The sequence below is a fragment of the Esox lucius genome, chromosome 16 (assembly GCF_011004845.1).
Source record: "Esox lucius isolate fEsoLuc1 chromosome 16, fEsoLuc1.pri, whole genome shotgun sequence".
Classification (NCBI taxonomy): Eukaryota; Metazoa; Chordata; class Actinopteri; order Esociformes; family Esocidae; genus Esox; species Esox lucius.
Window position 1 is genome coordinate 23,492,292 of NC_047584.1, and position 27,577 is coordinate 23,519,868.

At 43.4% G+C, this 27,577-nt stretch overlaps 2 protein-coding genes across 7 annotated transcripts; one reads left to right on the forward strand and one right to left on the reverse strand.

Annotated features, from left to right (window-relative positions):
• Positions 1 to 1,602: 1,602 nt before the first annotated feature.
• wdfy2 (WD repeat and FYVE domain containing 2) lies at positions 1,603 to 13,145 on the reverse strand. 2 transcript variants are annotated; one of them, XR_004576900.1, is made up of 12 exons: positions 12,833 to 13,145; positions 12,013 to 12,080; positions 11,527 to 11,600; positions 10,930 to 10,984; positions 10,447 to 10,597; positions 8,786 to 8,898; positions 6,858 to 6,984; positions 5,683 to 5,788; positions 3,321 to 3,422; positions 3,006 to 3,092; positions 2,730 to 2,838; positions 1,603 to 1,866 (listed from the first exon to the last, which is right to left on the reverse strand). XR_004576900.1 is itself a non-coding variant. In XM_010880032.4 (12 exons), the coding sequence occupies exons 1-12, from the start codon at positions 12,967 to 12,969 to the stop codon at positions 1,837 to 1,839; spliced, it is 1,203 nt and encodes a 400-aa protein (XP_010878334.1). In that variant the 5' UTR covers positions 12,970 to 13,145; the 3' UTR covers positions 1,603 to 1,836. The 2 variants fall into 2 exon arrangements, 1 of the variants encoding a protein (XP_010878334.1); XM_010880032.4 differs by having other exon boundaries at positions 2,962 to 3,092.
• Positions 13,146 to 13,196: 51 nt separating this feature from the next.
• Positions 13,197 to 27,038, forward strand: si:dkey-67c22.2 (uncharacterized protein LOC792544 homolog). Of its 5 annotated transcripts, none has more exons than XM_029113456.2 (9): positions 14,818 to 14,942; positions 15,935 to 16,052; positions 17,907 to 18,114; positions 19,086 to 19,162; positions 19,254 to 22,667; positions 23,015 to 23,256; positions 23,287 to 23,532; positions 25,971 to 26,079; positions 26,202 to 27,038. In XM_029113456.2, the coding sequence occupies exons 2-8, from the start codon at positions 16,025 to 16,027 to the stop codon at positions 26,076 to 26,078; spliced, it is 4,323 nt and encodes a 1,440-aa protein (XP_028969289.2). In that variant the 5' UTR covers positions 14,818 to 14,942; positions 15,935 to 16,024; the 3' UTR covers position 26,079; positions 26,202 to 27,038. The 5 variants fall into 5 exon arrangements, with proteins under 5 accessions (XP_028969288.2, XP_028969289.2, XP_028969290.2 ...); XM_029113457.2 differs by having other exon boundaries at positions 19,254 to 20,940; positions 20,974 to 22,667; positions 23,015 to 23,532; XM_034286812.1 differs by having other exon boundaries at positions 19,254 to 20,709; positions 20,743 to 22,667; positions 23,015 to 23,532.
• Positions 27,039 to 27,577: the final 539 nt, after the last annotated feature.

Sequence of the window (27,577 nt, forward strand, 5' to 3'; positions counted from 1 at the left end):
TGTGAAATATTCTCATCTTTGTACAACTAGACTATAGAAAACAAAGTGTATGATTGGAGAGTAAAAAGTGCTTAACGATGATTTTGTTCTCTGAAAAAAATCTAACTGAAGTGCAAAGAATCTAAAGACTATGGCGGTGAATGATGTTTGCTGTCTATTAATGTTCAATTTCCACCACCAAAGTACATATAGCATTAAGTAACATTGACAATACTGTAAAATAATAAAAATCACCAAGATATTGGAATGAACTTGTTCTTTTTCATTTCCAGTGGTTGTGTTTAGACAGGCAGTCCTCTGATCATTTTCCCCCGCACAATCGCATCAGATAATTTGCAGAGCCGATCTGATTGGTCAAAACCGATTAGTTAAAATAATTGGGATGCCTGTGTAAATACAGCCATCTACAACTTCAGTTTGCAGTACAGTAAAAAAAAAAAAAAGACATTAAAAGGAATGCAATTTCTTTCTCCATGTAACGTTTATCGTACAGTGATACCCCATGTAGACTTGAATATCTGTGTGTCTGTATGATGACTCTCGGAGCCTAGAAGCTATACATTAGGGCAGGGGAGAAAACTGTTCAGGTACTTCAGGACATTTGTTAAGTTACAGAAAATGTTCTCATTTCACAATGTTTCATTTTCTTTATCCAGAGTAACTTACAGGTATTTGCCTAATGTTGCAAGAACATTCCCAAAACGTTGTGCTCGCATTTTGTTGCTGCAGTATGTTCTAAAAGCATTATTGGCATATTGTGTTATTACATCATTTGGAAACCTGTCAAGAGCATTTGGAAAACCTGGTTGTTGCAGATATTGTGTACAACATTTTAGTGATATGTTAGATAGGTAGAAGAAAAATCCAAGGATATCAAAAACAAACGTTTAAGAGCAATCTAAATATGTGATTGGAATGCCATCATCCTAATGATATGTATTGTTCTGAGAACTATTTCAGTTGTTGGGGTAGGCACCAACCAGACCAACTGAGCTAACAGATCAGATCAGGGACTTAATTCAACATATCTGGCTTTCGTGGTTGGTGACAGAGCCAAAGCAAAATGCCTATTCAAATCAGCAGGCTGAAACTTAATGTGAATGTTGGGTGTTCTCAAGTTTCATGATCATAATAGGTTTTCAATCTTGCTACATACTAAAGGTTACATACCTATGAATGACTATATTTGTTGTACAACTACTGGGTTATAAACCAGCGTTTTCATGCTTTCTGCTTACTCTATAAGGTACTTAAATATAAGGTTCATATTTGCCACAACTTGCTGTGTTTGTTGTTCAGTAGGGTAAGTTCCATTGCTGCAGAGCCATAGTTAAAAACATATAATAAAGGATCAAATAAAACATACAGAATTAGATGCAAAATAACATTTTCATTGATGTTCAAAAAATGATTGCCAGAGTTCACATACTGGAGGTAATGGGGATTCATATACAAATAAACTGCAGTTTCATATTTCACACACCCACACACACCCCCACCCACACCCCCACACACACACACCCACACACACGCACACACACACACGCGCACACACCCCCACCCACACCCCCACACACACACACCCACACACACACACCCACACACACGCACACACACACACACACGCGCACACACGCGCACACACGCGCACACACGCGCACACACACACACCCTGTTCAAGGTTCAAGGTGGCTGTTGTTGTGGTGGTTGTTCTTTTGGATACATCGTCATCCCCGCAGATACATCCTCATCCTCTCAGGACGACGGCCCCGAGACTGTATGCTCTCATCTGACAGGCAGATGGAGCTCTATTTTGCTCCCTGGCCCCAGTGACCCTCACGATACCACTGGACTCATGTCCCAGAGCTGTTGGCACACACACACATACACACACACACACACACACACACATGCATACGCACACACACGTACCCATACACACGCACCAAATTGAGAATGGACCCTCTTTTGCTCTCTTAGAGTACAGTGGATATCAAGTGTTTACATAGAAAGGATCTATTAGGTATGAAACATGGTTTAAAAACATTACTGCTAGGGCTCATAGAAACACGTTAAAGAAAACATGTAAAGTGCTGCTTGAAAATATGTCAACCATACAGGGATGGTCATAACTCATTAAATCCTTATCAAAACCTAATTCATAAAGACATTCCCAAATAAAGTATACAAACAAAAAATATATTTATTTAACAAAAGTATTTTACAAATAAAACTAACATTATATTTGTCCAAAAATGGGTGAACATGCATTGAACATCATTCAATAGTTTGTGGCCAACTCCATTAGGTAGGATAACTTGGAGTAAATGTCTCCTATAGCCACTAATCAGTCTGACATCATTTTGGGGATTTTTGCCCGGTCCTTACAGAACTCAACCAGCTGAGTGAGGTTTGAGGGGTGCCTGGCACATACTGATGGTGCATGGTGTTTTGATTTCACTTGTATAGGTTACATCACACCGACCAGATTTCTTGGTCAGTTTCTCCATTTATCAATGGAGAAACTGACCAAACTCTTTCCTAAAGATCCCTCTTTTGATTGGTTCATTTGGTACCCAATTATTTACACCGTGATTCGATTTGCCTAAATGATTTATCCAATGCAACTTGGGATTCCCATATTTTTTAACCTGAATTAGTGAGATAACCAGAAAGACACGATCCAGACAGACGCACACAAACAGCGTGTCCTGTAGCTGCTGTCTCACCTTGACAACCTTGTCGGTCCCAGAGGTCAGTAGCCAGCCTGTGGTCGGCTCGTAATGCATGTACACTATGCTGTGCTTGCTGTCATGAAATGTTGCCATGGGTGCCCGGCTGGAAGACAGGAGGGAGGCAGGAACAGTCATCGCCACGGTAACAAACATATAGGAATAGATGAGGAGAAGATGAAGAGGACGCAGACAGTGTTAATTGGTGGGCAGCAATCAGTTAACTCACTCCTCGTCTGTGATGGACGCGTGGCAGCTGTCGCACACACGCACCTCAAACTCAAAGCCCATGAGTGGGATAGTGGAGCGCTTGGCCGAGCACTTTCCACACACAGCTTGCCCACACTTCCTGCAGTGGTGCTGGGGAAGAGGAGTTAGGAGAGACTGAGGCTTGGGTTGGGCCTCCTCTACTGGAAGAGTAGACCAATGTGTGTGTATTAGACTAGCATTCACTCATGTGAACCCTGAAGTCTGAGGCCGAAGCAGAGCTAACATCGGAAAATCATTAACTGAGATGTTCTCCTGACCTCTTGTGAACAACAAGTGTACTACATCCCAGAGACAGCGACGTACAGAACCCCACTGTACCTGTCGGAGGCCGATTTTCTTACTGTCCCACATCTGTTTGAAGTTCCAAAAGAATGGCTGCTCACACTTCTGACACGAGTCACTGTCCAGCCACTCTGGGGTCTGAGAGCAAACACACACAGAGAGCTTGAGAAAACAAGTAAATACTGGTCTAGGATCAGCTTGTGTTTTCCTATTTTTAATCCTTTGATAACCTAAGTTATCTAGTATCTTGCTTGTCTACACTTTGGCATTGAACACTGATTTGCACTCAGTACATGCAAATTCATACAGTGATTTCCAGTATTGTGCACCCACTCAAACACAGTGAGTCATCTTTTGGGCTTAAACATAAGATCTGTATGCTTTTATGGTCAACAATAATTTCCTAAACACAAAACCTTTTATGGAGTAGTATGTTTCTTCTGAAAAAGATAGATCTGAAAAGTATTGGCACCCCTTAAGAATTTTTAAATTAAAACCAAACACTGATGCCTTTCATCTGTTCCAGTTTTTCTGGGGTATAAATATGAGGTTGCACGCATGTAACATTTCTTTGTCATCCATCATCATGGGAAGGATATAGACTGTTGTTGACCTACACAGATCATGTAAAGTTTTTTTTTAATACTGTGAAAATACCACTCAGCACAGTCAGGACAATGAACAGAAAGTCTAGAACACTTGCATATTGGCCAAGAAGAGGATGCATGTGCATATTGTCCTAGACACGGTGAGGAAGATGGTGAGGTAGACAAAGAAAAATCCAAGGGTCACATGTTCAGAACTGCACTGTCTAAAGGAATCTTGGTGTTATCAAGTCTCAAACGTCAACTGTTAGACTTCACCTCCAGGTCAATGACCCCTTTGCAAGGGTTGCATGAACAAATCTCTCACTGAACCCAACTCACGTGTTTTCTAGGTTGTGGAACCACAAGATTGATGTTTCACAATGGCCACCTCAGTCATGGGTAGGGCTGCACGTTTGATTGAATTAGGATCAACATTTTGATATTGAAATGTGCAATATCCAAGTCACCAACCTCTGCAGTTTTCAGCTCCAAAACCTATGTGAATGAGTTGCGTGTCACGCTCACCGACGGTCATAGTTTTTCATGCGGGTGGTCCATCAATGTTAAGGTAAGCCAGTGGCATTCTTTTGGTGGTGTAAGTATTTTTGTGGTTTACATTCATATCTGGACTACACGTATAAAGTGGCAGCCGCAGACTGCGCCATGGCAACTGGAAAGTGGACCGATGAAAGATTTATTGACACTGAGTCTTTATGTTGCATGGCTGTTTACACTGAAAAACCCTCTAAAAAGGATTTGAACAAACCAATGTGAACTCAGGCAGTGCAGCTGCTAGCAAAGATATCTGCTTTAATTTGTCAAGTGGCACAGAGATATTTTCTCACATTCACAACCACGTGGTTATCAAGACTTTTATCTTTAATGTCGGTGCATGCAAACAAACATGATAAGTGGGAAAATATCACTCAGTGGTTGAGAACGTTTCCCTACACATACTGGCAAAGATGCAAATCAAATGATTATATATGGCAATGTTTTCAAGACAGGCTGTACCTTCAAGCTGGTAACAAGTGTTTAAACAGTTTTCTGTTAATCAGTTAGGACATGATGTAGGCTATTATTCCTATGGTCTTATTCTAGCAGTAAGATTATCTATGCTTTTTACACACAAGTGTTAAAAATATCACAATTGCAATCTTAGGACAAAATATTTGGAATTTAATATTTTATCCAAATTGTGGAGCCCAAGTCACCAAACTTGAATCCAACTGAAAACCCATGGTCAGAATTGAAGAGGGCAGTCCATAAGTCAAACCAAAACCTATCAAGGACCTTGAAATGTGCTGCATGGAGGAATGGTCCGAGAGCTCTTCCAAAAGTGTATGCCAACCTTGCCAGACTTTACAGGAAGAGGCTCAGGGCTGTCATCCACTCCACGGAAGGTTCGTAAAATATTGATTGTAAGGGTAGAAATAATTTTGAAACCTATGTTTCACAAATAAAATCAGTTCTCCTTTTAAATGTTTTGTGTTAGAAAAATGATGGTGTTGAAATTAAATTAAATTATATTTGAGCCCAGAATACGGCTTGTGTGTGTGTTGTTTATTTTTTACATTCACATTTGCCCAGTTTCACAAAGAGTGCCAATACCTCCCGAGTTAACAGAATACTATTCCGTTGGTCACACTTTCTCTCCCTCTGTCTGTGCATTTATCGGTGAGGTTTAAATGCCGCTGCCTGTTTCAGGTCCCCCTCGCGCACCCCCTCCATCTGTCTCACCGCCTTGAGGTCTGTCTCACTCCCTTGTCTTGCTCCATCCCTTCGTCTATACCGGTCCATCAATCCCTTACCTCTTGTCTGGTCACGTCCATGTTCCAGACGACAATGGCCCCGTCGGCGCTGCAGGAGATCAGCTGGCGCGTGTGTGGCGCGTAGCACAGGCCCTGGACCTTCTCGCTACAGGGGAAACACACACCACAGGATTGTTTGTGTACTGCTGACATGCTTGCCAGTGGCACGGTTCCATTTTAAACAGTCCATCCACCTGTGTGCTCTGCTCTCCATTAAGCCGCCACAGACGCTGTCTCCAACTGCATGACTGCACGTGTGCCAGCCTGCGATTACAGGTAATGACTGAGAACAGAAACACCCCGGGAGGACTACGGTACGGCACGTGTGCCAGCCTGCGATTACAGGTAATGACTGAGAACAGAAACACCCCGGGAGGACTACGGTACGGCACGTGTGCCAGCCTGCGATTACAGATAATGACTGAGAACAGAAACACCCCGGGAGGACTACGGTACGGCACGTGTGCCAGCCTGCGATTACAGGTAATGACTGAGAACAGAAACACCCCGGGAGGACTACGGTACGGCACGTGTGCCAGCCTGCGATTACAGATAATGACTGAGAACAGAAACACCCCGGGAGGACTACGGTACGGCACGTGTGCCAGCCTGCGATTACAGGTAATGACTGAGAACAGAAACACCCCGGGAGGACTACGGTAAGGCACGTGTGCCAGCCTGCGATTACAGATAATGACTGAGAACAGAAACACCCCGGGAGGACTACGGTACGGCACGTGTGCCAGCCTGCGATTACAGGTAATGACTGAGAACAGAAACACCCCGGGAGGACTACGGTACGGCACGTGTGCCAGCCTGCGATTACAGGTAATGACTGAGAACAGAAACACCCCGGGAGGACTACGGTACGGCACGTGTGCCAGCCTGCGATTACAGATAATGACTGAGAACAGAAACACCCCGGGAGGACTACGGTACGGCACGTGTGCCAGCCTGCGATTACAGGTAATGACTGAGAACAGAAACACCCCGGGAGGAATACGGTACGGCACGTGTGCCAGCCTGCGATTACAGGTAATGACTGAGAACAGAAACACCCCGGGAGGACTACGGTACGGCACGACGCTTTCCAAGAAGCGTCGGGAAGACAAAAGACTGCGTAATAGTGAAGCCGGGCCAGTTAAGGGTTATGTTGTGGTACGCGTGAGCCTTACTTGTGTCCCTGGAGTTCTATGGCGGTGCCTTTGCGTCCCCCTATGTCCCACATGATAATGGAGTGATCCGAGCTGCCAGAGAACAGCACTCTCTGGACCGGGTCCCAACAAAGCGCAGTCACATTGCCTATGGACCGCAGAACACAGAACACAAATTATTTTCAGACCGAAGCAGAGAGATGACAAATGTTCCTCATGTCATCACTGTATCTTTACTTGACGGGACAAATCTGCATCAGTTTAAACTGAACGTTGCACACTGTTCAGTTGAGTTGGCGCAGTGTTTAAGGCACGTTTCATAGCACCAGTAGAGCCCATGTTTCGAGCCGTGACTATACCACTGACGAGTGCCTTGATAGCACTATTGGCCAAAATCGTCCAGGAAGAGGGAAGCATCATCTTATTCTATGTTTAATGCTTTGCTTTGGCAACTTTACAGGCGTGTCCAGGCAGATAATAAACATGGTTGAAAAAAGCATAGGGTGGGGTTTGACTTTAAGGAAGCGTAAGACTACACTTTCTTCTTACTCAAAACTGAAATACATTATTTTTATGTAATTAACCACCAAAGGAAAAATTTCACATCTGGGAAACCAATAACCACAATGGGAAAATTGGGTTTTAACTACAAATGGGACCCCACAAATGTATGAGAAAATGTTGGAACATTCAAATCTAGTGCTTTTCACAGTATACTGTAACAGTAAACATGTGTAACTCAACTGATAACAAACAGGACCAGAATAGCTGTACTGTGTCAGGAAGTAGATGTGACTGTCAAAACAACTGCCACCATCAGAACAGGGGTTATAAATAGCTGTGGGGATTGTCTTCTTAGGCGTAGAACATCACTGCTCATAACAAGTGTGAACAACTTAGAGGAGGAATGCGAGTTGGTTTCCACCTTAGCAATAGGTTTCTCCTAGCATTACAGTTTGGAAACGGCTTTACAGAAAGTTACTAATGATCTCTGTTGAAGGCTCTACTCTAGTTTGGGGCATATTTTGGAATTCTAGTTGAGAGCATGAAGAATTGATTGGGAATCTCCAGCATTGCTTCGACTGGGTCGGGTCCTATCTATGAGAACGTTTATTCTCAGCGAGTGGCTGTTTCAGTATCCTCCCTTCTCACTCAGGAGTACCTAATCCTTCAGGAAGCCTTATTCTTTTTTCTATGTACGTGTTTCGCCTAAGTGACATCATCTAAAACCACAATATTTCGTTTCAGTGCTATGCTGAGGCTTTTTTGAATCAATAAGACCCTGCAACCAAGCAAGCGTAGCAACACTTCACAAGTGTCTTGCTGACATCAAATGTTGGATGTCTGACAATTACCTTCAGTTCAAAGATAAAAGGTCAGAACCAGATTTGCTGCCCGCTTGCTAGAATCCAACTCTAAATCATCAAGGTTATCTTTCCACAAATTTCAAGCCTATGGCCAAAAACCCTGATCTCTCTATTGACCTGACTTGGGCTCCATGTAAAGAACATTGTGTAGTCCTGTTTTCATCATCATTCCTGGATTATCTGAGTTTTTAGGCCAAAGCTTGGTTTAGCCCCATCCTATATAATAGCTCTTATAATTCCCACAAGCCAGGACATAGCCTGAGATCACTGGCAGTGTAGCATTGACTAGATACACTTCAGCAAAAAGCTCTTATAATGTAATACTTTGTCTTTGTCAATATTTACTGATTTAAATGCTCTTTATTAGTTGTGTTTCAAAGCCATGTTCAGATATTTATTTTCATTTCTGAAATCACAATGAGGTTTACGAACCTGGGTATACAGTATGTTTTCTTTCAAATATTTATATAATACCAGCTGAGTAGTCCCAAAAAGGTGGTGTTTTGAGGCTGGGGGAGGACAAAGAACTAGGTGTTAGGAGTGGTGGGCTCCGCCCTGCTGTGTCATAGTAGTAGTTAGCACCTGTGTGTCCTTTGAAGGTAGTGACCAGGCTACAGCTGTCCTGCTCCAGCTTCAGAATGGTCACCTGACCAGAAAAGTCACCCACAAAGGCGTGCCTTGTCTCCACATCAAACCTAGGACAGACTTGGTCAAGGAATGTCTCCGGCAGTTGAAGCATTAGCATCTGAGCACATGTGCACACATTTATTGTGTTCTTACATTTTTACCAGTTTAAAACCTTCAGTATCAGATCTGCATTGGATTAATACTAGCCAGGGAAGGACTGACTTTCTTATACCGCTGCATTTCCAACCAAAACATTCCACATTCCATTTCAGTATGCAATGGCATCCGTAAATTAGATACAAAATCATCACCATTTATGAGCTCAAAGAGTTCTGTCAGTGAACTGAAAATGTACCTGGGCACATAGTATTCCCTGTGACCTGACCTAGATACATATAAGTGGTCAGAACAACAACAGTCATACTCAGAGAGATAAAATTGTGGAATTGGTTTAACACTGAGGACAATCTAACTTCTCTTTCTGAGAAGGGGTTCCATATAAACCTCATCTTATGTGAACACTGAAGCATGGTTGGCAGGGGGAAAAAGCTGGACGGTATTCCGTACTTAAAGAAAGTATACATTCCAGGTAGTTCTATCATTTCAAAACAGTGACTCAGAGTTTGTAAGAAAGCATAAATAGGCAGAAAAGGCTAAAATTTCTTCCCCCGGATTAAGTTTTACAATGTTTTCCTTGTTGAATTTAACATGTTTATCATTGGTTTTAAAGCAGCAGTCAGTCCTAATACCTCTCAGGGCTAGTTGTTACTGGTTCACAGAAAAGTGGAACAAAACCATTCATCGTACTATTATCGAAATCTTCCCAGACTGTTTCCTTGGCAACAGCATGACTGAAGGCTATTGTAAGCACCCCACACACTAAACTGGCTCCCTCTTTGGTCATATGTCTAAAGAATTTGCACCCTGTCAGATGTTTGTGACTTTTGCATATTTTTGCCACTAAATGTTCTCAGTTCTACATCCAAACCTGTATGACTTTACAGTTTGCTCTCTAAGAGATTTTGGAATGACGGACACTCCCGCGAAAGATACACTCCTGTCCCAAACTTTCTCAATTTGTAAAATATGGTTCTGACTGTGGCTCCTTGAGAAATCATTTTGTAACCCTGTCCAGACTGATAGGCATCAACAACTTTGGTTTTTCGAGAGTCCCAATTTACATCTGAAAATGTTCTACAGACAGTAATACTATCAACAAACCCTGAACAAAGTCTTTGTTGATAAGCAACGGTTTGCAAAGGTTAGGGTTGTGTTTAGGTTTAGAATTAGGTTTATGGTTAGGATTAGGATAAAGGTAAAGGTTAGGGTAGAGGTTAGTAGGCAGTTAAAATGTTACTGATAGGCAGTATATAATCTGTAGAGCATTGGATAACCTTTTCACACCAAAATATTGAATGTTTGATTACCTAGTAAACCAAACATAATTCTCACCTGAGAATCTCTTTACATATTCCTACTATCCACAACAAAATCTGACCAAATGTGAAAAATGTAGAACAGCAAATATTTTTCATGCCAATGTATGTGTGGTAAAGCAAAATAATGTAAATACTGAATAGAATGGGGAAATGTGGTTTACAATAGGGGAAGGATACTGTAGTCCAGAGACCCAGGCTGTGGTGCGGTACAACCCCAGCTGGGTTCCACTCTCAGAACAGTGCCAGGTGAAGTTCTTGTCCTGTCCTGTACTGAGTACCCACTCCATCTCCAGTACAAACAGCACCACAGTCACTTTGCCTTGGTGTGCTGATACAGAAAAGACAAAAACAATAATATCATGATTATAAACAAATTACGTTGATAAGACCTGACCATAAAATGTTATAAACATAAAGAAAGCTTGTCATTTTTTTGGATCCTTTTAAATGGACAAAACCAAACAAGATGTTAGAAACATTACTGTAGGCAGCAAGATCAATCTTAATTTGCTTCCAGATGTCAGTTAGCTAAAACCACCTACAGAACCAAGCATTAATATTGAAAAAACACATTTTTTGCCAAGTTTCATCCTTTCCAGCCACGACTCCTCAATTCAGGCACACAGGAAATAGAGCCTGTGCCCACTCGCTCTGTCTCACCCTGATAGGTCCGTGCAGGGGTCATCTTGTTGTAGTCTTCTGACAGGATGAACTCCTGAAACACAGGAAGTATGTCACTCAGTGGCTTCCACAATACATAACAGAATATTTATTTAATATGGATAAACTGTCAGGACAACATTTTATATAACACCTTTAATTTCACATTGAAAGCCCCCAGTTCCTCCAAGAGGCATATCTGCGTAGCCAAGCCAAAATCAAGAACACGGTTGCGCAAATCAACAAAAAAAAAATACTGTACACATATCTACTGTGTATGCACGTATAATACATTAACAAGCTGTATAGAATTTAATGAAGCAGGCAGTTCATCCCACACAGCTAAAAGGGTTGTTTGTAAGGTCTGCTTTACGAATGTGGAACATTTCTGAGGCCCTTAAATCCTATGAACAGGCTGTTCCATCCAGGACCATATTTACTAAATGTCAAAACAAAATGAGCCCAACATCAGTTTTACCATGGGATATTTGCTTTGGTATGAGATTCAGTATTGACTGGTAGAAACCCCTGGATGCTTGGCATAAACTGAGGTCATGCCCACACATGATAACTGTATCTAAGACAAGGGTCACTTACAGAGACAGTTCCATTCTCCATTCCCACAGACAGCCTCCTAGTCTCTGGGTTAAAGGACATACAGGAGCAAGAAGCTATAAAGGAACAGAAATGTTAGTGGGGAGGGGTGTGCTTGAGGGGAAGTTACTCACTAGGCTTGTAAATACATGAACAGATTTTAGTGACTTGCGCAACATGCAGAGAAAAGAAACAGAGGCCAACGGAGTTGCTAAGCTCAGATGTTTCAAACCAAAATCATAGCACACAGACATGCTACTCTGGGGTCTCATTGGGTCTTGTGGTTCTGGGCACCCCACACATTTTCCAACCAACTATGCTCTGGTACACGTTTTCTAATCATATAAATGTATTGACAGCTTCAGCTTTGCAGAGAATTCAAAATAGAATGAAAGCCAAAAGTGAAAAATTATCAAACAACATACACATTTTGGACTAAGGACTAACTCCATTCATAAGTACAGTAGCTCATGCGATATTATGATCTACCTGGCATAGTGTGGAAGACGCTGGGCCAGTACTGACCACTGTCTCTCTTCAGCCATATCCGGATTGTCCTGCAGGTCAAACAAGGCATTATGATTATGTATGAGTTGGGACTATTAATCTGCGTAAAGGGAGAAGGCTCATCCCAATAACCCAGAATACTACACTCACAAACCCACACAGCTCAGCAAAGCAGAACGTGCCTTTATATTGGTATTGGGGTTTGAATATCTCTACAGGCTTAGTGCTGACTGTTTTTGTTTATTTTTAATCTACACCCTAATACTCAGACTGTTTTTTAAGAGCCATCTGATACAGCTTAGGTAGTTCTAAACCTGACTGATTCTAAAAGCTGAATTTCTTAGAGGTTTAAAAAGTCAACATGAGTAAAGGATAACTTGTATTAAACCAGTCCTGTAAATGTTAACTGTGTGAAAGAATAACCAGAATATGCATGTGAACTAAAATAGTACTGCGCACTAACTGAGATGACCACCAGCGGGATTTAATGTCAGCTGACTTGGAAAACACTGCCTGTGATTATGCACCGTCTGCATGACATATATGTAGTTAGTTTAGAGTCGATGGAAACAGAAAAATTATCATACATCTTTGCATAAAACAATATTATCTCTAGCAATGAACGATGGGTCTGTTATGAGGCAAAAGCCACCCGCGACACGGAGGTATAGTATTGCCATATAACATTTAACCACATACATAAACTGAAAACATATGCAATATCGAAGTCAGAAGCTAAACATGATCTCATAGTCTAATAAGCAGTATCGAAAATAAGTACAGTTAGGATCATTGTAGTTACCTGTCCTCTGAGACGCTTATAACACCGTCCTCCTTTGGAATAATTACCGCAGTATTTACAACATCTTGTGATGCCTCGATTTTGTTGAGCAGTACAGGCGTTCGAGCCTGCGGTTTAGGCTGTATTTCTGCTGCCATGCCGGGGATAAAGTTCCTTCACCAGTTTTGGATCGGCATATCCTAACACCCTACTTCAACCGCATTGGAATTTGTAGATTGTTGTAGCAATATTAGCAGTTTGGACACAACGCTCCGTGTGTTATGACAGCCAAAGATGCTGCTACTCAGCTGACAGAACATTGATCTATGACGCCCATGCGCGACAAAAGAACGTCCTGGCAGCCGGAAGTTGCGAGATTTGTTTGGGTTTCATCTAGATTCTATAGCCACAAAGTCCGATTCTGTGTGAAATGTGATTGTCTTTTATTAAGGTAAAGTTACTAATAAGTTCATAAAATGTATGAATTTTTTGCAATAGGGAATTAACAATAGGTTCATTCTTAAACGTTGTAAGCCATGGCTTTCTAATAATATTTGTGATAGCTATATTACTGTGCAACGTAGATATTATGTTTTCTGACAAGATTGCGAGGGATGGTGGCTACAAAAAAAAACAAATTCCTCAAAAAGGCAATATCAAGGGTCGTTTGAGTTTGCCAAAAAGCACAGTTCAGAATAACTTGAATGGTGCAATCTATAAGCGGTCACCATGCAATTTGACTGAGCTTAAACAATTCTGCAAGAGGGAATGCTTAAATATTGCACAGTCTAGGTGTGAAAAGTAAGTGAAGACGTATTCAAAGGGACTCATATTTTGATGGTTCCACAAAGTATTAACCATATAGGGTAATTTCCTGTTTTTATTTAAATACATTTTATTTTTAGATTATTTTTTTCACTTGAATATTGTGGGTTACTAAGTGTAAATAAATCCAGAAAAAGTCAGATATTATGTTTTAATTTCAGGCTGTAAAGAAACAAAAGGTGAACATTTTGAAATGAGGTGGTGACTTTGTATTCCCATTGTATCTTGCCATAGCATATTTACAATACCAAAATATGTCTCACGATTTGTATAACAGAAGAAAGTCACTTGGATTTAGATATATTTTTATCTGATAATAATGAGCGATAATATTTATGTACAATTTGAAAGTATTCTTACATTTTGTTTTATCCATCAAATTTTACCAACCTGTCAGTTCCAATATGCTTTTACATTATAATTTTATATACCATCTTTCTAAAATAAAGAATTTATTATTATATTGTTTTTAAGTGAAGGTAAAGTACTTTTTTCTTAGTATCAACTGGATGAACTGATTGTAGGGAGGGATACGGCACAGTTCCAATAAGTAACAAAAACCATGTAGAAATGGCAACAAGATTTGTGGCAAATTCTAAAGGTGTAACAGGAAATACAAAGTTAGAAATTCCTGGTTGGAGTAAAATAAAATAAGAATGAATCAGTATTCACTGTTAAATTTACCAAGATCCCTCTGAAAGAACAAAGATGTGTTTTATATCAAATATATTGGTTATTCCACATCAAACATTTGTTCCACATCAAACACCAAGCCATTAGTTGCCTGTAAAAGCAGAACAATGGGTTAGGGTTAACCCTAACCCTAAAAAATCTATATTAGCCTATAGCTGCAGACAAAAAGAAAATGTAACCCATCAAAACCACCAAAATTGTAACGAGGAAAACAATTTCAATAAAGGTCTTCAAAAAAAACTGTTTAGCCAAAATTATATTAAAGATAATGTTTAAGGCAAGACATTTAGACGACCGTTCTGTAGTCGTTCCCGGTCGTACCCACGCGCAGATTAAGCGTCACTTTTTTTTTCTGAGGGAACCACAAGACCATTGGTCTTATTGATCAAGTCTGATCTTCTGATTTCACTACACTCCCTTGGCTGATTGGCCAAGTAGGCGGGTCTTCTGACGGTTGCATCTAGTGACGAAAAACAATTTGCCGCCCAGCAAGGGCATTCTGGGATTACGGGGTCCCCCAAACTGTCATGGCGTCGTAGAAAGATGGCGACTACCATTCAGCAGGCTTTTCTAGACGTACCAACCTTTTAAATTCGAAGAATTCGAGACATAGGTAGGAAAACAATTTAAATATATGTTATAGAACCATCCATGGTTGTATATATCCATATTATATTTTGTTTGTGCGAAGAGTCAAGACAAATATTCGACCAACTGTTAGTGCTAGCATGGCTCACGTACATAGCTAGCTAACGCATTGAGGCCGGGTGCTGCTGATACGGCGTGTCTTTGTCAGTGGTCTTTGTTAGATAACCTGGATTAGCTAACTACTGTGGTTAGCAACGTTAGCCTTTTAATGTTCTCAAGTATTAAAAGCGGTAGCTAGCTAACTTGTTTTGGGACCGATTTATCTGACTTTTTCGGCATCAGCTACAATATTGTCGTCGATAAATAGTAGCTAGCTAGCAACTATAGTTAAGCTAACTGCCTAGTTATGTAGGACTAGTGACCTAGCGAGTTGGCGTTAGAGATGGAAGAGGAATTTGAGATGTCCGAGTCATTTATTTTCTGTGTATTCTGGTCCGCTTATTGCCTCCACCCACTCTACTCTGACCCGAAGAAATAAGCCAGTGAGGTGTCTACCTCCACGGCAACGCCTTTGCGGGGCGGGGGTGAATGACCACACTGCAGTGACACCGTCCGGATAAGTTGTTAGTCTTTATGAAGAACTTCCATCTTTGCTAGCGTTCTGTACCTAGCTTTTTGTGGTTGCTATGTTGCTAATAAACGGACTCCCCAACACATAGCCTGTGCACAAACACCTGTTTTTGTCTTATAAACACGTTAGAAAGCTAGCTACTGTTATTGCCTGTTGAGATGGACAATTATGAACATTTTTCCTGCCTCTAAATGGGTCATCTTGGTTATATAATGCTGCTGCAGATTTTATTTGTTTTATTTGTTGTGTCCTCGCCGGTTCCCCGAGGACATGCATTGGATCTTTAATTGTGTTGTGATACAATTGATCTGTATTGTCTTGACATTCAGGAACAACCTGTTGAATGCCGTGAACTCGGGCTAACTGTGCTGTTTTTTCCCCGATAGTGACAAACGCGGGACAGAAGGACGACTGTGGACGGTGTCAGGGGCTGTAGGTTTTCAGGCAGTTTCTCGTCTTCAGACAAAGCTGATCTAATGGAGTGTGCAGTGGACACTCAGCCAGGTCTGTGATCACGAATTCCTATAGAAATGTCCCAATATTCTTATAGAAATGTCCCCACTTTGAGAGGGTATTCCGTCAATTGATGGTTACCCTCTCAAAGTTGTATACCTAAATATCTCGAACAGTGGAAAATAATCCCCTGTGCTGTGGATACTCCCTATTTACACAGGTGATACAGAGAGCATCTCTGTTTACCCTTATGAGGACACACTTAGTTACATATTTACAGAGATTTTCATAAGTATTTACCCCCTTGGGCTTTTCCCTATTTTATTGTGTTACAACATGTCAAAATTGATTTCATTTTAAGTTATTGCTGCTGATCAGTACGTAAAGTGAAAATGTGAAATCTGCTAATTGTTCAAAATTAATTACAAATACAAAACAGAAATAATTGATTGCAAAAGTGTTCACCCCCCTTTTCAATTTAGGGCCCTATAATTTCTGCGATGTAGAGATTGCGGTTAAAATCACAGAATTCAGAAAAACATTTAATTAATCAAAATCAAAATTAAATGTGTGTGTATGTATATCTCATTATAATATAGTCCCTTAAAGCTGCAGAAGGTAGGATTTTTTTCTGTATAGAAAAATGACAGCATTTTGCAATTACTCACTGGTCATAAAGCGGTTCCACACCAGCGCCCGATAGAGAAGTTCTGACCAATATTATGAAAAATAGAATTACCTGTTCGTAGTGTATGATGTATTAGATGAAGGAGGAATTGGCAGTTTCTCATCCGGGTCTCTAGCTGTCATTTTAGATTTTTACAGTAAGTGAACTTTTCTCCTTATGGTGTACTTTTTCTATACAGTGGATATAAAAAGTCAACACACCCCTGTTAAAATGCCAGGTTCTTGTAATGTAAAAGAAAGAGAGAGAGAAATCATGTCAGAATATATCCACCTTTAAAAACCAACTGAAATCTATGGTCTGGTTTCTTTATTTTTTTATTATTTATTCTTTTTTCTTCTGGCCTCAATGCTAAGCTCTGTGTTTGCAGCAAACCTGGGCATCATCCTTAGGACACCATTCCTACTGTGGAGCGTGGTGGTGGCAGCATCATGCTATGCAGTGCCTGGAAAGCTTGTGAGGATAGAGGGAAAATGTTTGCTGCAAAGTACAGAGAAATCCTGGGAATTGTATGCACGAGGCCTGGGACTTGGGAGAAGATTCATCATTGGGTACTTAACCCTACGATGTCCAGAGCCTGCTGGCTTTCTGTTCTACCTCATTAATTGCTCCCACCTTTTGTCCCAGGTCTGAATGTGTCCCTGATTGGAGGGTTGGAATGAATAAACTGGTTTTTAGGTCCAGATTTGAGTTTGAGTGTTATAGCAGGGCAATGATCCCAAACATGCAGCCAAAAACTACACTGGAGTGGATTAAAAACAAAAAGGTAAATGTCCTGGAGTGGCATCGTCAAAGGGTGGATTTTAATCCAGTTTAGAATATAGATTTAAACCGCTCCAACTAGACTGAGCTTGAGCAAAGTTTCAAATAAGTATAGGCAAATTGGGTCCAAATGTGCAAAGCTAATAGACTTCTGGGTGGAGAATGCTTTTGAGAGCCAACATAATGTGTATTAACATTCCGTTTATAAGAAATCCTGCAATGGCCATGTTGGGGTGGTTAGATATTATGTCTGTCTACTCACTGCCGCAACGACTGGACAAAAAAAAAATCCTACAGCTAATACTGGGCTAGTTCATGAAATGCTGATGACCGAACTGTTGCCAAACCTTGTCCTGGCCGCCCTTTCATTAGGAATTCATGTAACCCATGTTTCTGATGAAAGTCTCCATACCAACAAATGTGCATGACGAAGGAATGTGATTCTTTATTCTGTGTAGGTGGGGATGAGGCAGCAGAGAGAGAACACACTCTGGAGGAAATGTCTGCAAAGGAAGGAAGTGAAACTCCCCACAAGAAGAACAAGAAGCACAAAAAACACAAAAGTAAAAAGAAGAAAAAGAAACGCGGCAAGGGAGAGCGGGAGACCAGCTCAGAGTCAGCCCCGGAGTCTGACGCAGAGAAGCCGCCAGTCAGAACTAGAGCCGGGTATGGCTCTTCCCATTACTACCACATCATTGTTGGTTATGTGTGTTCGCGTTTTTGACCGGTTTATAAACAAGCCAGCTAGGCTTTGACTATCATTTAAGTGTGGTTGCCTACAGTGCTGTGCCCCGGTCTAAAGACACAATTAGGGCTGTGTATTAACCTGTGAATCTAAATTCTTGGCTTGACAATACCTTTAATGTTTCTGGTGGTAAATGTCAAGGTTACTATAGTTTCCGCCCAGATGGAGGGGTTGAACATGAGCAGGTAAAATAATTGGTTACTAGGCCAGCAATATGCTGCATATGCAAATACACCCACTTTGGACTTCCTTGTGTCGATAGCTAACAAGGTGTTGAGGATATCATTGTTCTTAGAATAATAGAAACAAAAACATTTAACATAGTTTTCTGAGTGATCTTGCACCATAAACTGCATCTAGCTCCATCATGCAGAGACTTGGGAACACCGCATAAGAGACGCTATGGTGGAGATAAACTTAATGAAAAAACGTTTGTTAGACTGCTGAAACGTGTAATGTTGTGGCGTGGTGGTTATAGGCAGTGCCTCCCATGTGGAAGATCTAAGTTTGAATCTATTGAGAGCAATTATATTTATTAATTATGGTCAATTAACTATTAAAACAGTGGCAAAAGAGGATTTGTTCAGGATGGAGACAAGAAGCTATACTGACACCTGGCAAATGTATAGCTCCGTGGTGTAGTGGTTAATGAGACAGCCTTTCTCATGGGCGACCCGGGTTCGAATCTCGAGATATCCACACTTTCTATTGCGGGTCGGCTGAACTAGGCTTGTCTGGTTTCTTGTTTTATATTGCTAGCCAAATAAAGTAATAACTGACTAAATCAGTAATAGCAGTTTCTAGTAGCCAAATTAAATCTGCACTATTGGTGTCTTTTGGGAATATAGCTAGTATTCATTGTACGCAGCTATAATATATTTTCTGTTTTTAGCTTGAGAAGTGCTGGCCCTGTGTCCTCTGATGCAGCAACAGACACAAAAGTGGAGGCAACAAAGGACTTGACTGCAGGTAAGGGGTGTGACTCTGGTGTCAGTTTAGAGGTAAAGGGAACAAATGCCAAAGCCGTTTATTATTGATGGTTGTGTATTTTTTGATGCAGATAAACCTGAAGTAGATGTTGATGCTAAGGCCAGAAAACACAAAAGACATGCTGGGAAAAAGAAGAAGAAAAGAAAGAGAAAAGGAGAAGAAAAGCAGGAGAAAAACTCTCCTTCACACTCCCCGTCAGAGAGTGACTCTATGTCGGGGACAGATTCGGAGTCTGAGGGCAAGCCAGCTGGCACAGTTGTTCAAGCTGTTCCCTTGCTGTCTAAGAATAAGCAAGAGGAGAGGGTGCCCTCCTTACATGCAAGTCTGGGACATAAAGAGGCACCACTTAAAGTGGCGCATCAACCTTCAAATGTGGAGTCTACAAATGCAGGAGGGAAGGCAGAAGAGAAGACATCTGCTGTTGACAGGGAGGGCCAAACTATCTCTGTCTTGAAGGCAGAAGATCCACGAAGCGAAAGAAGCTTCAGCCATGCTCAGGAGCTTCCTGACATAATCCCCAAGCAGGGTGGTCAGAGGGATGAGACTAGAAGTTTAGGGCTTGGGGCGGATGGACAGGAAGAGATTGACACAGTACAGAAGTCAAAAGTGAAGAACAAAGCCCCATCCAGGTCAAGGTCACGGTCACTGACAGACACTAAAAGAGCCAGATCGAGTCTTAGTCGTTCGCCAAGTCCCAAACGGCCCAAAACAAGCCGCAGTTGTTCAAAAAGCCCCAATCAATTATCTGGTCAGGCTGTGTCTGGCAGCGGTAGGTCTCGATCTCACTCAAAAAGCATGACTCCGAAGAGAAAGCAGTCCTCATCACCTAAAAGGACAGGATGTGAGTCTCCGTCTACATCCCCCAGGAAAGGACGCAAGTCCTCCTCTCAGTCCCCGAGGAGTGGACAAAAGTCTACCTCTCAGTCCCCGAGGACGGGGCGCAAGTCCCCTTCACTTTCTCCGAAGAGGGGGCGCAAGTCCCCTTCACTTTCTCCGAAGAGGGGGCGCAAGTCCCCTTCACTTTCTCCGAAGAGGGGGCGCAAGTCCCCTTCCCTGTCTCCCAAGAGGGGGCGCAAGTCCCCTTCCCTGTCTCCCAAGAGGGGGCGCAAGTCCCCTTCCCTGTCTCCCAAGAGGGGGCGCAAGTCCCCTTCCCTGTCTCCCAAGAGGGGGCGCAAGTCCCCTTCCCTGTCTCCCAAGAGGGGGCGCAAGTCCCCTTCCCTGTCTCCCAAGAGGGGGCGCAAGTCCCCTTCCCTGTCTCCCAAGAGGGGGCGCAAGTCCCCTTCCCTGTCTCCCAAGAGGGGGCGCAAGTCCCCTTCCCTGTCTCCCAAGAGGGGGCGCAAGTCCCCTTCCCTGTCTCCCAAGAGGGGGCGCAAGTCCCCTTCCCTGTCCCCCAAGAGGGGGCGCAAGTCCCCTTCCCTGTCCCCCAAGAGGGGGCGCAAGTCCCCTTCTCTGTCCCCCAAGAGGGGGCGCAGGACCCCTTCCCTGACTCCCAGGCGGGGGCGCAGGTCCCCTTCTCTGTCCCCCAGGCGAAAACGCAGGTCCCCTTCCCTGTCCCCCAGGCGAAAACGCAGGTCCCCTTCCCTGTCCCCCAGGCGAAAACGCAGGTCCCCTTCCCTGTCCCCCAGGCGAAAACGCAGGTCCCCTTCCCTGTCCCCCAGGCGAAAACGCAGGTCCCCTTCCCTGTCCCCCAGGCGAAAGCGCAGGTCCCCTTCCCTGTCCCCCAGGCGAAAGCGCAGGTCCCCTTCCCTGTCCCCCAGGCGAAAGCGCAGGTCCCCTTCCCTGTCCCCCAGGAGAGGCCGCAAGTCATCCCCTTTGTCACCCAGGAGAGGCCGCAAGTCATCCCCTATTTCTTCAAGGCGAGGACGCAAGTCTCTGTCTAAATCCCCTTGGAGAGGACGCAAACTGTCTCCATCCCCCAGACGAGGGCGGCGGTCTGAGTCAAGGCCTCGTGGCCGTGTCAGGAGGTCAAGAACCAGAACCCCCCCACCTCGTCGTAGGCGCTCAAGGTCCCACTCGCCTGTGAGGCTGACACGCCGCTCACGCTCCAGATCTAGGCGGCCCCGTCGCTCTCGGTCCCCAAGAAGAGGCAGACGCTCCAAGAGCCGTTCCTTATCTCGCAGGAAGAGGACCCCTCCCAGGACGCGACGATCCCGGACTCCGGTCCGAAGAGGCAGGAGGACTCGCTCCCGCTCTGTGGTGATCCTGAAGAGGAAAGGGAAAAGCTCACGGTCCAAATCCCCACGGACCAAAAACAACAAATCCCGCTCTAGAAGCTCCAGGAAATCCAGGTCACCCGTTCAGAAGCGTTCTACATCATTGAAGCGGAGTAAGACTAAGTCCCAATCTCCAGGAGGCAGCAAACCATCAACATCACGATCTCCATCGCCACGTAACAGGTCCAAGTCTCATACTCCCAAACCCCAGAAAATAACCAAGCGTTCAGTCTCACAGTCACCTGTCAGAGACAAATCCAGGTCTGTCTCAAGTGACAGACCATCGGACAGCGCTTCCCCAGAACGCTCAAGATCCAGGTCTACTGCCAAAGATCAAAAGTCTCCACAAATAGCTGACAAACCTATTTTAGACAAGACTGTGAATGATGAAGCACCTACCAAGGAAGTTGAGGAAGCTGCAGCAGGGCCATGGAAGCCCTTGCCTTGGGCTGCGGCCTCCAGTTCTATCACAAAGAGCAAGCCCGGGACTGGGCAGGCTGAAGAGAGCAGCTCTGAGGTTCAATCTGAAGACCATGACTCTACCGTAGAAGAGCCAAAGGGGATAGGAAGCCCGACAAGCTCTTCTGAAGATGAGCCAGATGAACGTGCTACCTCCAGGTCAGTTTCACCAGATGCTGTTCAAGCTGATGGTCACTCCAGGTCCTCACCATCTAATTCCCCTATCAAGAAAACATCCTCAAAGCTACGGCAGTCCTCAACCTCAGCGTCACCAGCTAGAAAGTCACCAGCTGGCCGGAAAATGTCCACCTCTCCCTTACGGAGGCGCTCCCGGTCTAAGTCTACCTCTCCTGCTCAGTCAAAGTCTGCTTCCAGAAGGAGACGCTCCAAGTCCCCAGTCAAGAAAAGGAAGTCAGTCTCTCCACCGGCTAGGCGGAAGAAGAGGTCCAAGTCCAAAAGTCCTGCTCGCCGCTGGAGATCACGCTCTAAGTCACCAACACGGCGCAGGAAGTCACGGTCTAAGTCCAGAGCCAGAACCAAGCGCTCCAAGTCCCGCTCCCCAGCCAGAAGGAAGAGGTCCAAGTCCACAGACAGGAGCAAACGCTCCAAATCTCGTTCTCTAGGTCGGAGGAGGAGGTCCCGCTCTGGGTCACGGCGACGCCGACCCATCATTCGGAACCGCTCTTTTGACCGTCGTGACCGATGGAAACGAGAACCAAGTCACTCGCCCATCCTTATCCTCCGCAAGCGCCGGTCAACATCTCGAACCCGCCGCAGTGCCAGCAAGACCCCTCCTCGTCTCACTGAGCTGGGTAAGATTTACATTTGAGGAATGAGTACATACTTTACATGTGTAGTTTATTATTTGCAGTGCTAAGCAGATGCAGGTAGAAAATGCTGAGTTTTTGGGAATATTGCTTTGTTGAGCATAGTGTTGTTAGTTTTTGGGTACTATGGGTTGTCACTATGGACCACAGTATGGGGAACGAAAACTTCAGATGGCAGATTTAATATTATATTCGAACATCCAGTGTATTTATATTGTTTGTATAGTCAGTTAGGGGGTGGCCCCATAGAACATTCAGGTGTGAGAATGTAGTCAAATTCCATTGTTGATAGATGTTTGCTCCTCCCCTTTCTTATCCCTTTTTCTATTTAGACAAAGACCAGCTCCTGGAGATAGCGAAGGCCAATGCCGCAGCTATGTGTGCTAAAGCAGGTGTGCCCATCCCAGAGAGTCTGAGACCCAAGGCCATCCTCCAGCTTCCCCTTCCCACCCCCGTCCCAACACCTTTGAATCTGCCTCTGCCTCTGCCTCTCAACATGCCTGGCATGGGCATGCCAAACATGCCCAACATGAATATGCCCAACATGAATATGCCCAACATGAATATGCCCAACATGAATATGCCCAACATGAATATGCCCAACATGAATATGGCCATGAGTGCTGCCATGGCCAGTATGACGGCTGCTACCATGACTGCAGCCCTCACCAACATGGCCCAGATGTCAAACATGCCCCAGATGGCGCCGCTCCCCACGATCACCAACAAGCCCCCTCCTAGCCAGGCCCCCCAAACAACCCTCGCCCCACTCAACCTTGACCACATAGAGGAGGTGAAAAGAAAGGTCACTCAACAGGCCAACATCTACAGTATCAAAGAGCTTACTGAGGTAAGATTTAAAAGACTTGTGATCTAAAGTTTGTCATACAAGACCTATTTTTCTCCATTCAGATAAAAAGCCAATTGTAGGTCTACATCTAACACGTCTCCACAAGCCCTGAATGCATTGTAGGGTGTGCTTATATTACTCTGTGTATTATGTCTGCATTTCCAAAATGTCTGCTTGACCTTAGACTATAGTCAACTGAAATTCATTAGTCACACAAAAATAAACAATAGTATTTTAAGGGTTAATGTGATTGGGATTTAAATGCTTGCCTCTACTCAGTCTTTATTTTTGTGATCTGGCCTTTGGTGTTTGTTTGTGGTCAAAAGACAGTTTTCATCATAGGCTAGCTATATGAATAAGTGGTTATAAAGTTCCTTGTTCCCTGGTAAAAGTTTTTAGAAGTGTCGATTGTAAGCTCAAAACAACTTTCTTCTGCATCTTTCTACAGTATGTTAGCTGGTTAAGAGGCTAAGTAGAAAATTGCTCGACTCAAATAAAAAAGAAAAAACTGATAACTTTGCTGAAGAGCTAAATACTCAGACATTTTTTCAAAGTAACATTAAATTGTGTATTTTTCATATTTTAAGACAGTAGGACATAGCATAGCAACATAAGTCCTTGGTGAAACAACTTAGAAATATGTTGCTTCATTGAATATTGTGTTAATGCTGTGAGACATTGACGTACACCGATCAGCCATAACATTATGACCCCTGACAGGTGAAGTTAATAACACTGATAATCTTATCATGGCACGTGTCATTGGGTGGGATATATTAGGCAGCAAGTGAACATCCTCTCCTCGAAGTTGATGTTAGAAGCAGTGAAAATGGGCAGGCGTAATGATCTGAGTGACTTTGGTCCAAGGAAGGAAAAGCGGTGAACCGGCGACAGGGTAATGGGCGGCCAAGGCTCAATGATGCATGTGGTCCGATCCAACAGGCAAGCTACTGAAGCTCAAATTGCTGGTACTGATAGAAAGGTTTCAGAACACACAATGCATCGCAGTTTGTTGTGCATGGGGCTGTGTAGCCACAGACCAGTAAGGGTGCCCATGCTGACCCCTGTCCACTGCCAAAAGCACCTACAATGGCCACATAAGCATCAGAACTGGACCACAGAGTAATGCAACAAGGTGGTCTGGTCTGTGGAATCACGTTTCCTTTTACATCACGTGGATGACTGGGTGCGTGTGCGTTGCTTACCTGGAGGACCCATGGCACCAGCATGCACTATGAGAAGAAGGCAAGCTGGCAGAGGCAGTGTGATGCTTTGGGCAATGTTCTGCTGGGAAACCTTGGGTCCTGCCATTCATGTGGATGTTACTTTGACACATACTGTCCACCAGGGCATTGTGGCAGGCCATGAGCACCCTTTCATGGCAACAGTTCCATGATGGCATTGGCCTCATTCAGCAGGGACCTGCCACAAAGCAAAAATGGTTCAGGAATGGTTTGAGGAACACAACCACGAGTTCAAGGTGTTGATTTGGCTTTCAAATTCCCCAGATCTCCATCCAATTGAGCATCTGTGGGATGTGCTGGACAAACAGATCTGTTCCATGGAGACCTGAATTTGCAAATTACAGGACTTAAAGGATCTGCCTCTAACACCCTGTTTCCAGATGCCACAGCACACCTTCAAAGATCTAGCGGAGTCCATGCCTGAATGTTTTTGTGGCAAAAGAGGGACCTACACAATATTAGGCGGTCATAGTGGTATGGCTGATGTATGTTGCCTATAGCTTACATTTTCCAATCTGAATGTCTTTTGACTATTAGAATCTTAAAACAACTGGTTTTTTTTCTCCCGTTAATTGATTTATGTCCATGCCCCAGCAACCAGCCTGCACAACTGTTGGGTATTTCTTGCTCCTTCCTGAAAACCCATCAGGAGGAGACATTCAGAGGGGAGGGACCAATTGCTTTCTCCTCCAGTTGTTTTTTATGAGGAGAGGAAGCAAGAAATGCCCAATTGAGAATCTTTTCAGGCCATTTTAATTAGGTTATCCAAAACAGCAGTTCGTTAGATTTTTGTGGAGCAGAACCTTATGTTGTGGTTCGTGTGCAATGTATTTGAACATGTTCGGAGCTGGTAAATGGACCTCTGAATCACTGGTTTTTGAACGGGAGAGGAGAAACACTCATTATAGTACTGACCGCGGATTAGCCACTACCAGCGAGCAAGCTGGCTGTCTCTAACCATTTAAACCTTTTCATATGTAATGGAAAATGTGAATGAAAATCAATCTTTTTATACGCTTTCTTGCTACTCAGCAAAACACACTGTTGCGTCGTCTTTGCCGTCTTGCCTACCTAGTTTGCCATTCTTGCCATAATCTAAAGCTCACTGATATATAAACATTAAGTGTATAAGTTTGCCCCTCAAGCTTATTGTTGATTTATTCATACAAGCTTTTTATGATTGTCTGTTTGTAGAAATGTAAGATGATAGCAGCGAGTAAGGAGGAGATGGCCGTAGCTAAGCCCCATGTGTCTGATGACGAGGATGAGGACAGGAAGCCTCGTGGCAAGAGCTTTCTTTAGTGTAAGAAATATGAAACTTTATCCTTTTATTCACCTACCATTGTTCCCAACTATTTTTCTCACACACACGTAACATTAATGATGTTCACTGATGGCATTGTAAAACTTTCCTTTATTCCACAGTAACTTTCTTTGGTGCGCATCACAACTGTGGAAGAAAACTCCCCATGGAAACCATCACCAGACCGACAAGTGTGGGTTGTTGTGGTTACAGAGCAGGAGCACTGTCTGATACTGCCATCCCCTTTTCCCCTGGACAATCATTCCTTCCCCAAGCCCCTCCATCCATGCTCTAGCTGTTTGGGGCTGTGTTTGATACATCGCTGATCCTGTGTCCCACTTGAAAGACTGGTGTCAGTGTTCCTATGTCCCAATGGAGTGTATACAGTGTGGTTGATCCTAGTTTCTACTTCTTGCTGAGAACACACTGAACAATGACTGAAGAGAAATAACACGTTTTTTGATCCTTTCTAATGTACAATGTTTTTTTTTTATTATTTTGTGTTCAGTGATTACATTTCCAGCTCACGGTTCCTTTAGTAATTTTAACATGTGATTGAGTGAAATGCTAGGACTGCCCTCGACACGTACACACACACACACACACACACATCAGTAATATGATGAATAGATGTGTCTAACTATGGGCATATAAATTGGCCTGGTTTCCCTATTATATCTAATGGATTAGTTCATCCTTGGGCACAGCTTTCAAATGCTTTAGGGAAACCTGACTCTGCTCTGTCCATTAAGACAAACTGTTCAGGGCTTTGGAGGATCCACTCTAAATGTTTTGTGACTTCTAGTAACTCAATGGTGTTTTCCTGTTGAAAAGACCTGATGTAATCTTTAGCTATTTTAATGACAGAAAATACATTTTAGGATTTCCTTGGTCAGTGGGATATTATTTGGCTGGCTTTGTACATACTGTGTTGATTATTAAAGGAAACCAGAAAATGACCTGTTGTCCTTTTTTATATTTATCGCCTTATGTTTATCTCAGACACCAGGTGATTTGCTATATCCTTGACCTCTTAAGACTAACTCTGAAGCCTGGACTAAGTTTATAGGTGCACTGTGGTCACATACCATCCAGCTCAAAAAGTCCAGCAGTGTAAAGCAGTCATTGGTTTAGTATACCAAGTGATATCCATTTCCAGCCTGTTAAACCTGTGCATTCCCCCTGTAAATGACCTGCTGTACCCTTGAACCTCATTTGGAATGGTATTGTGATTGGTGATCTGTCTGAAACCGGGTGAAGTGTTAGGAGAAACCTGTCTGTTTCCATCAGGTGACCATGTAACAGCAGTGCACCTTCAATCGCTCTCCCATTCATCCCACATGGACCAAACCTCATCGACCTCAGCCTGGGGCACTGCAGTGCCTTCTGCCTGGCACCACGTTGGGTCCTAAACTTCCACTCTTAATTGGAACGGTCCCTTATTTGGGCGTTTCCGGCTCCACGTCCGGAGCAGGGCCAGCAATGATGTCTGTTGGGC

What these genes read in the sequence shown, in the direction of transcription:
- wdfy2 (XM_010880032.4), bottom strand. Translation starts at nt 12,969, where the DNA reads ATGGCAGCAGAAATACAGCCTAAACCGCAGGCTCGAACGCCTGTACTG. An exon ending in ATAAGCGTCTCAGAGGACAG is followed by an intron (nt 12,081 to 12,832) that starts GTAACTACAATG and finishes TTTGACCTGCAG; the next exon opens with GACAATCCGGATATGGCTGA. An exon ending in TACCTTCAAAGGACACACAG is followed by an intron (nt 6,985 to 8,785) that starts GTGCTAACTACT and finishes TGCGGTCCATAG; the next exon opens with GCAATGTGACTGCGCTTTGT.
- si:dkey-67c22.2 (XM_029113455.2), top strand. Translation starts at nt 16,025, where the DNA reads ATGGAGTGTGCAGTGGACACTCAGCCAG. An exon ending in AACAAAGGACTTGACTGCAG is followed by an intron (nt 19,163 to 19,253) that starts GTAAGGGGTGTG and finishes TTTTTGATGCAG; the next exon opens with ATAAACCTGAAGTAGATGTT. An exon ending in GTATCAAAGAGCTTACTGAG is followed by an intron (nt 23,533 to 25,970) that starts GTAAGATTTAAA and finishes GTCTGTTTGTAG; the next exon opens with AAATGTAAGATGATAGCAGC.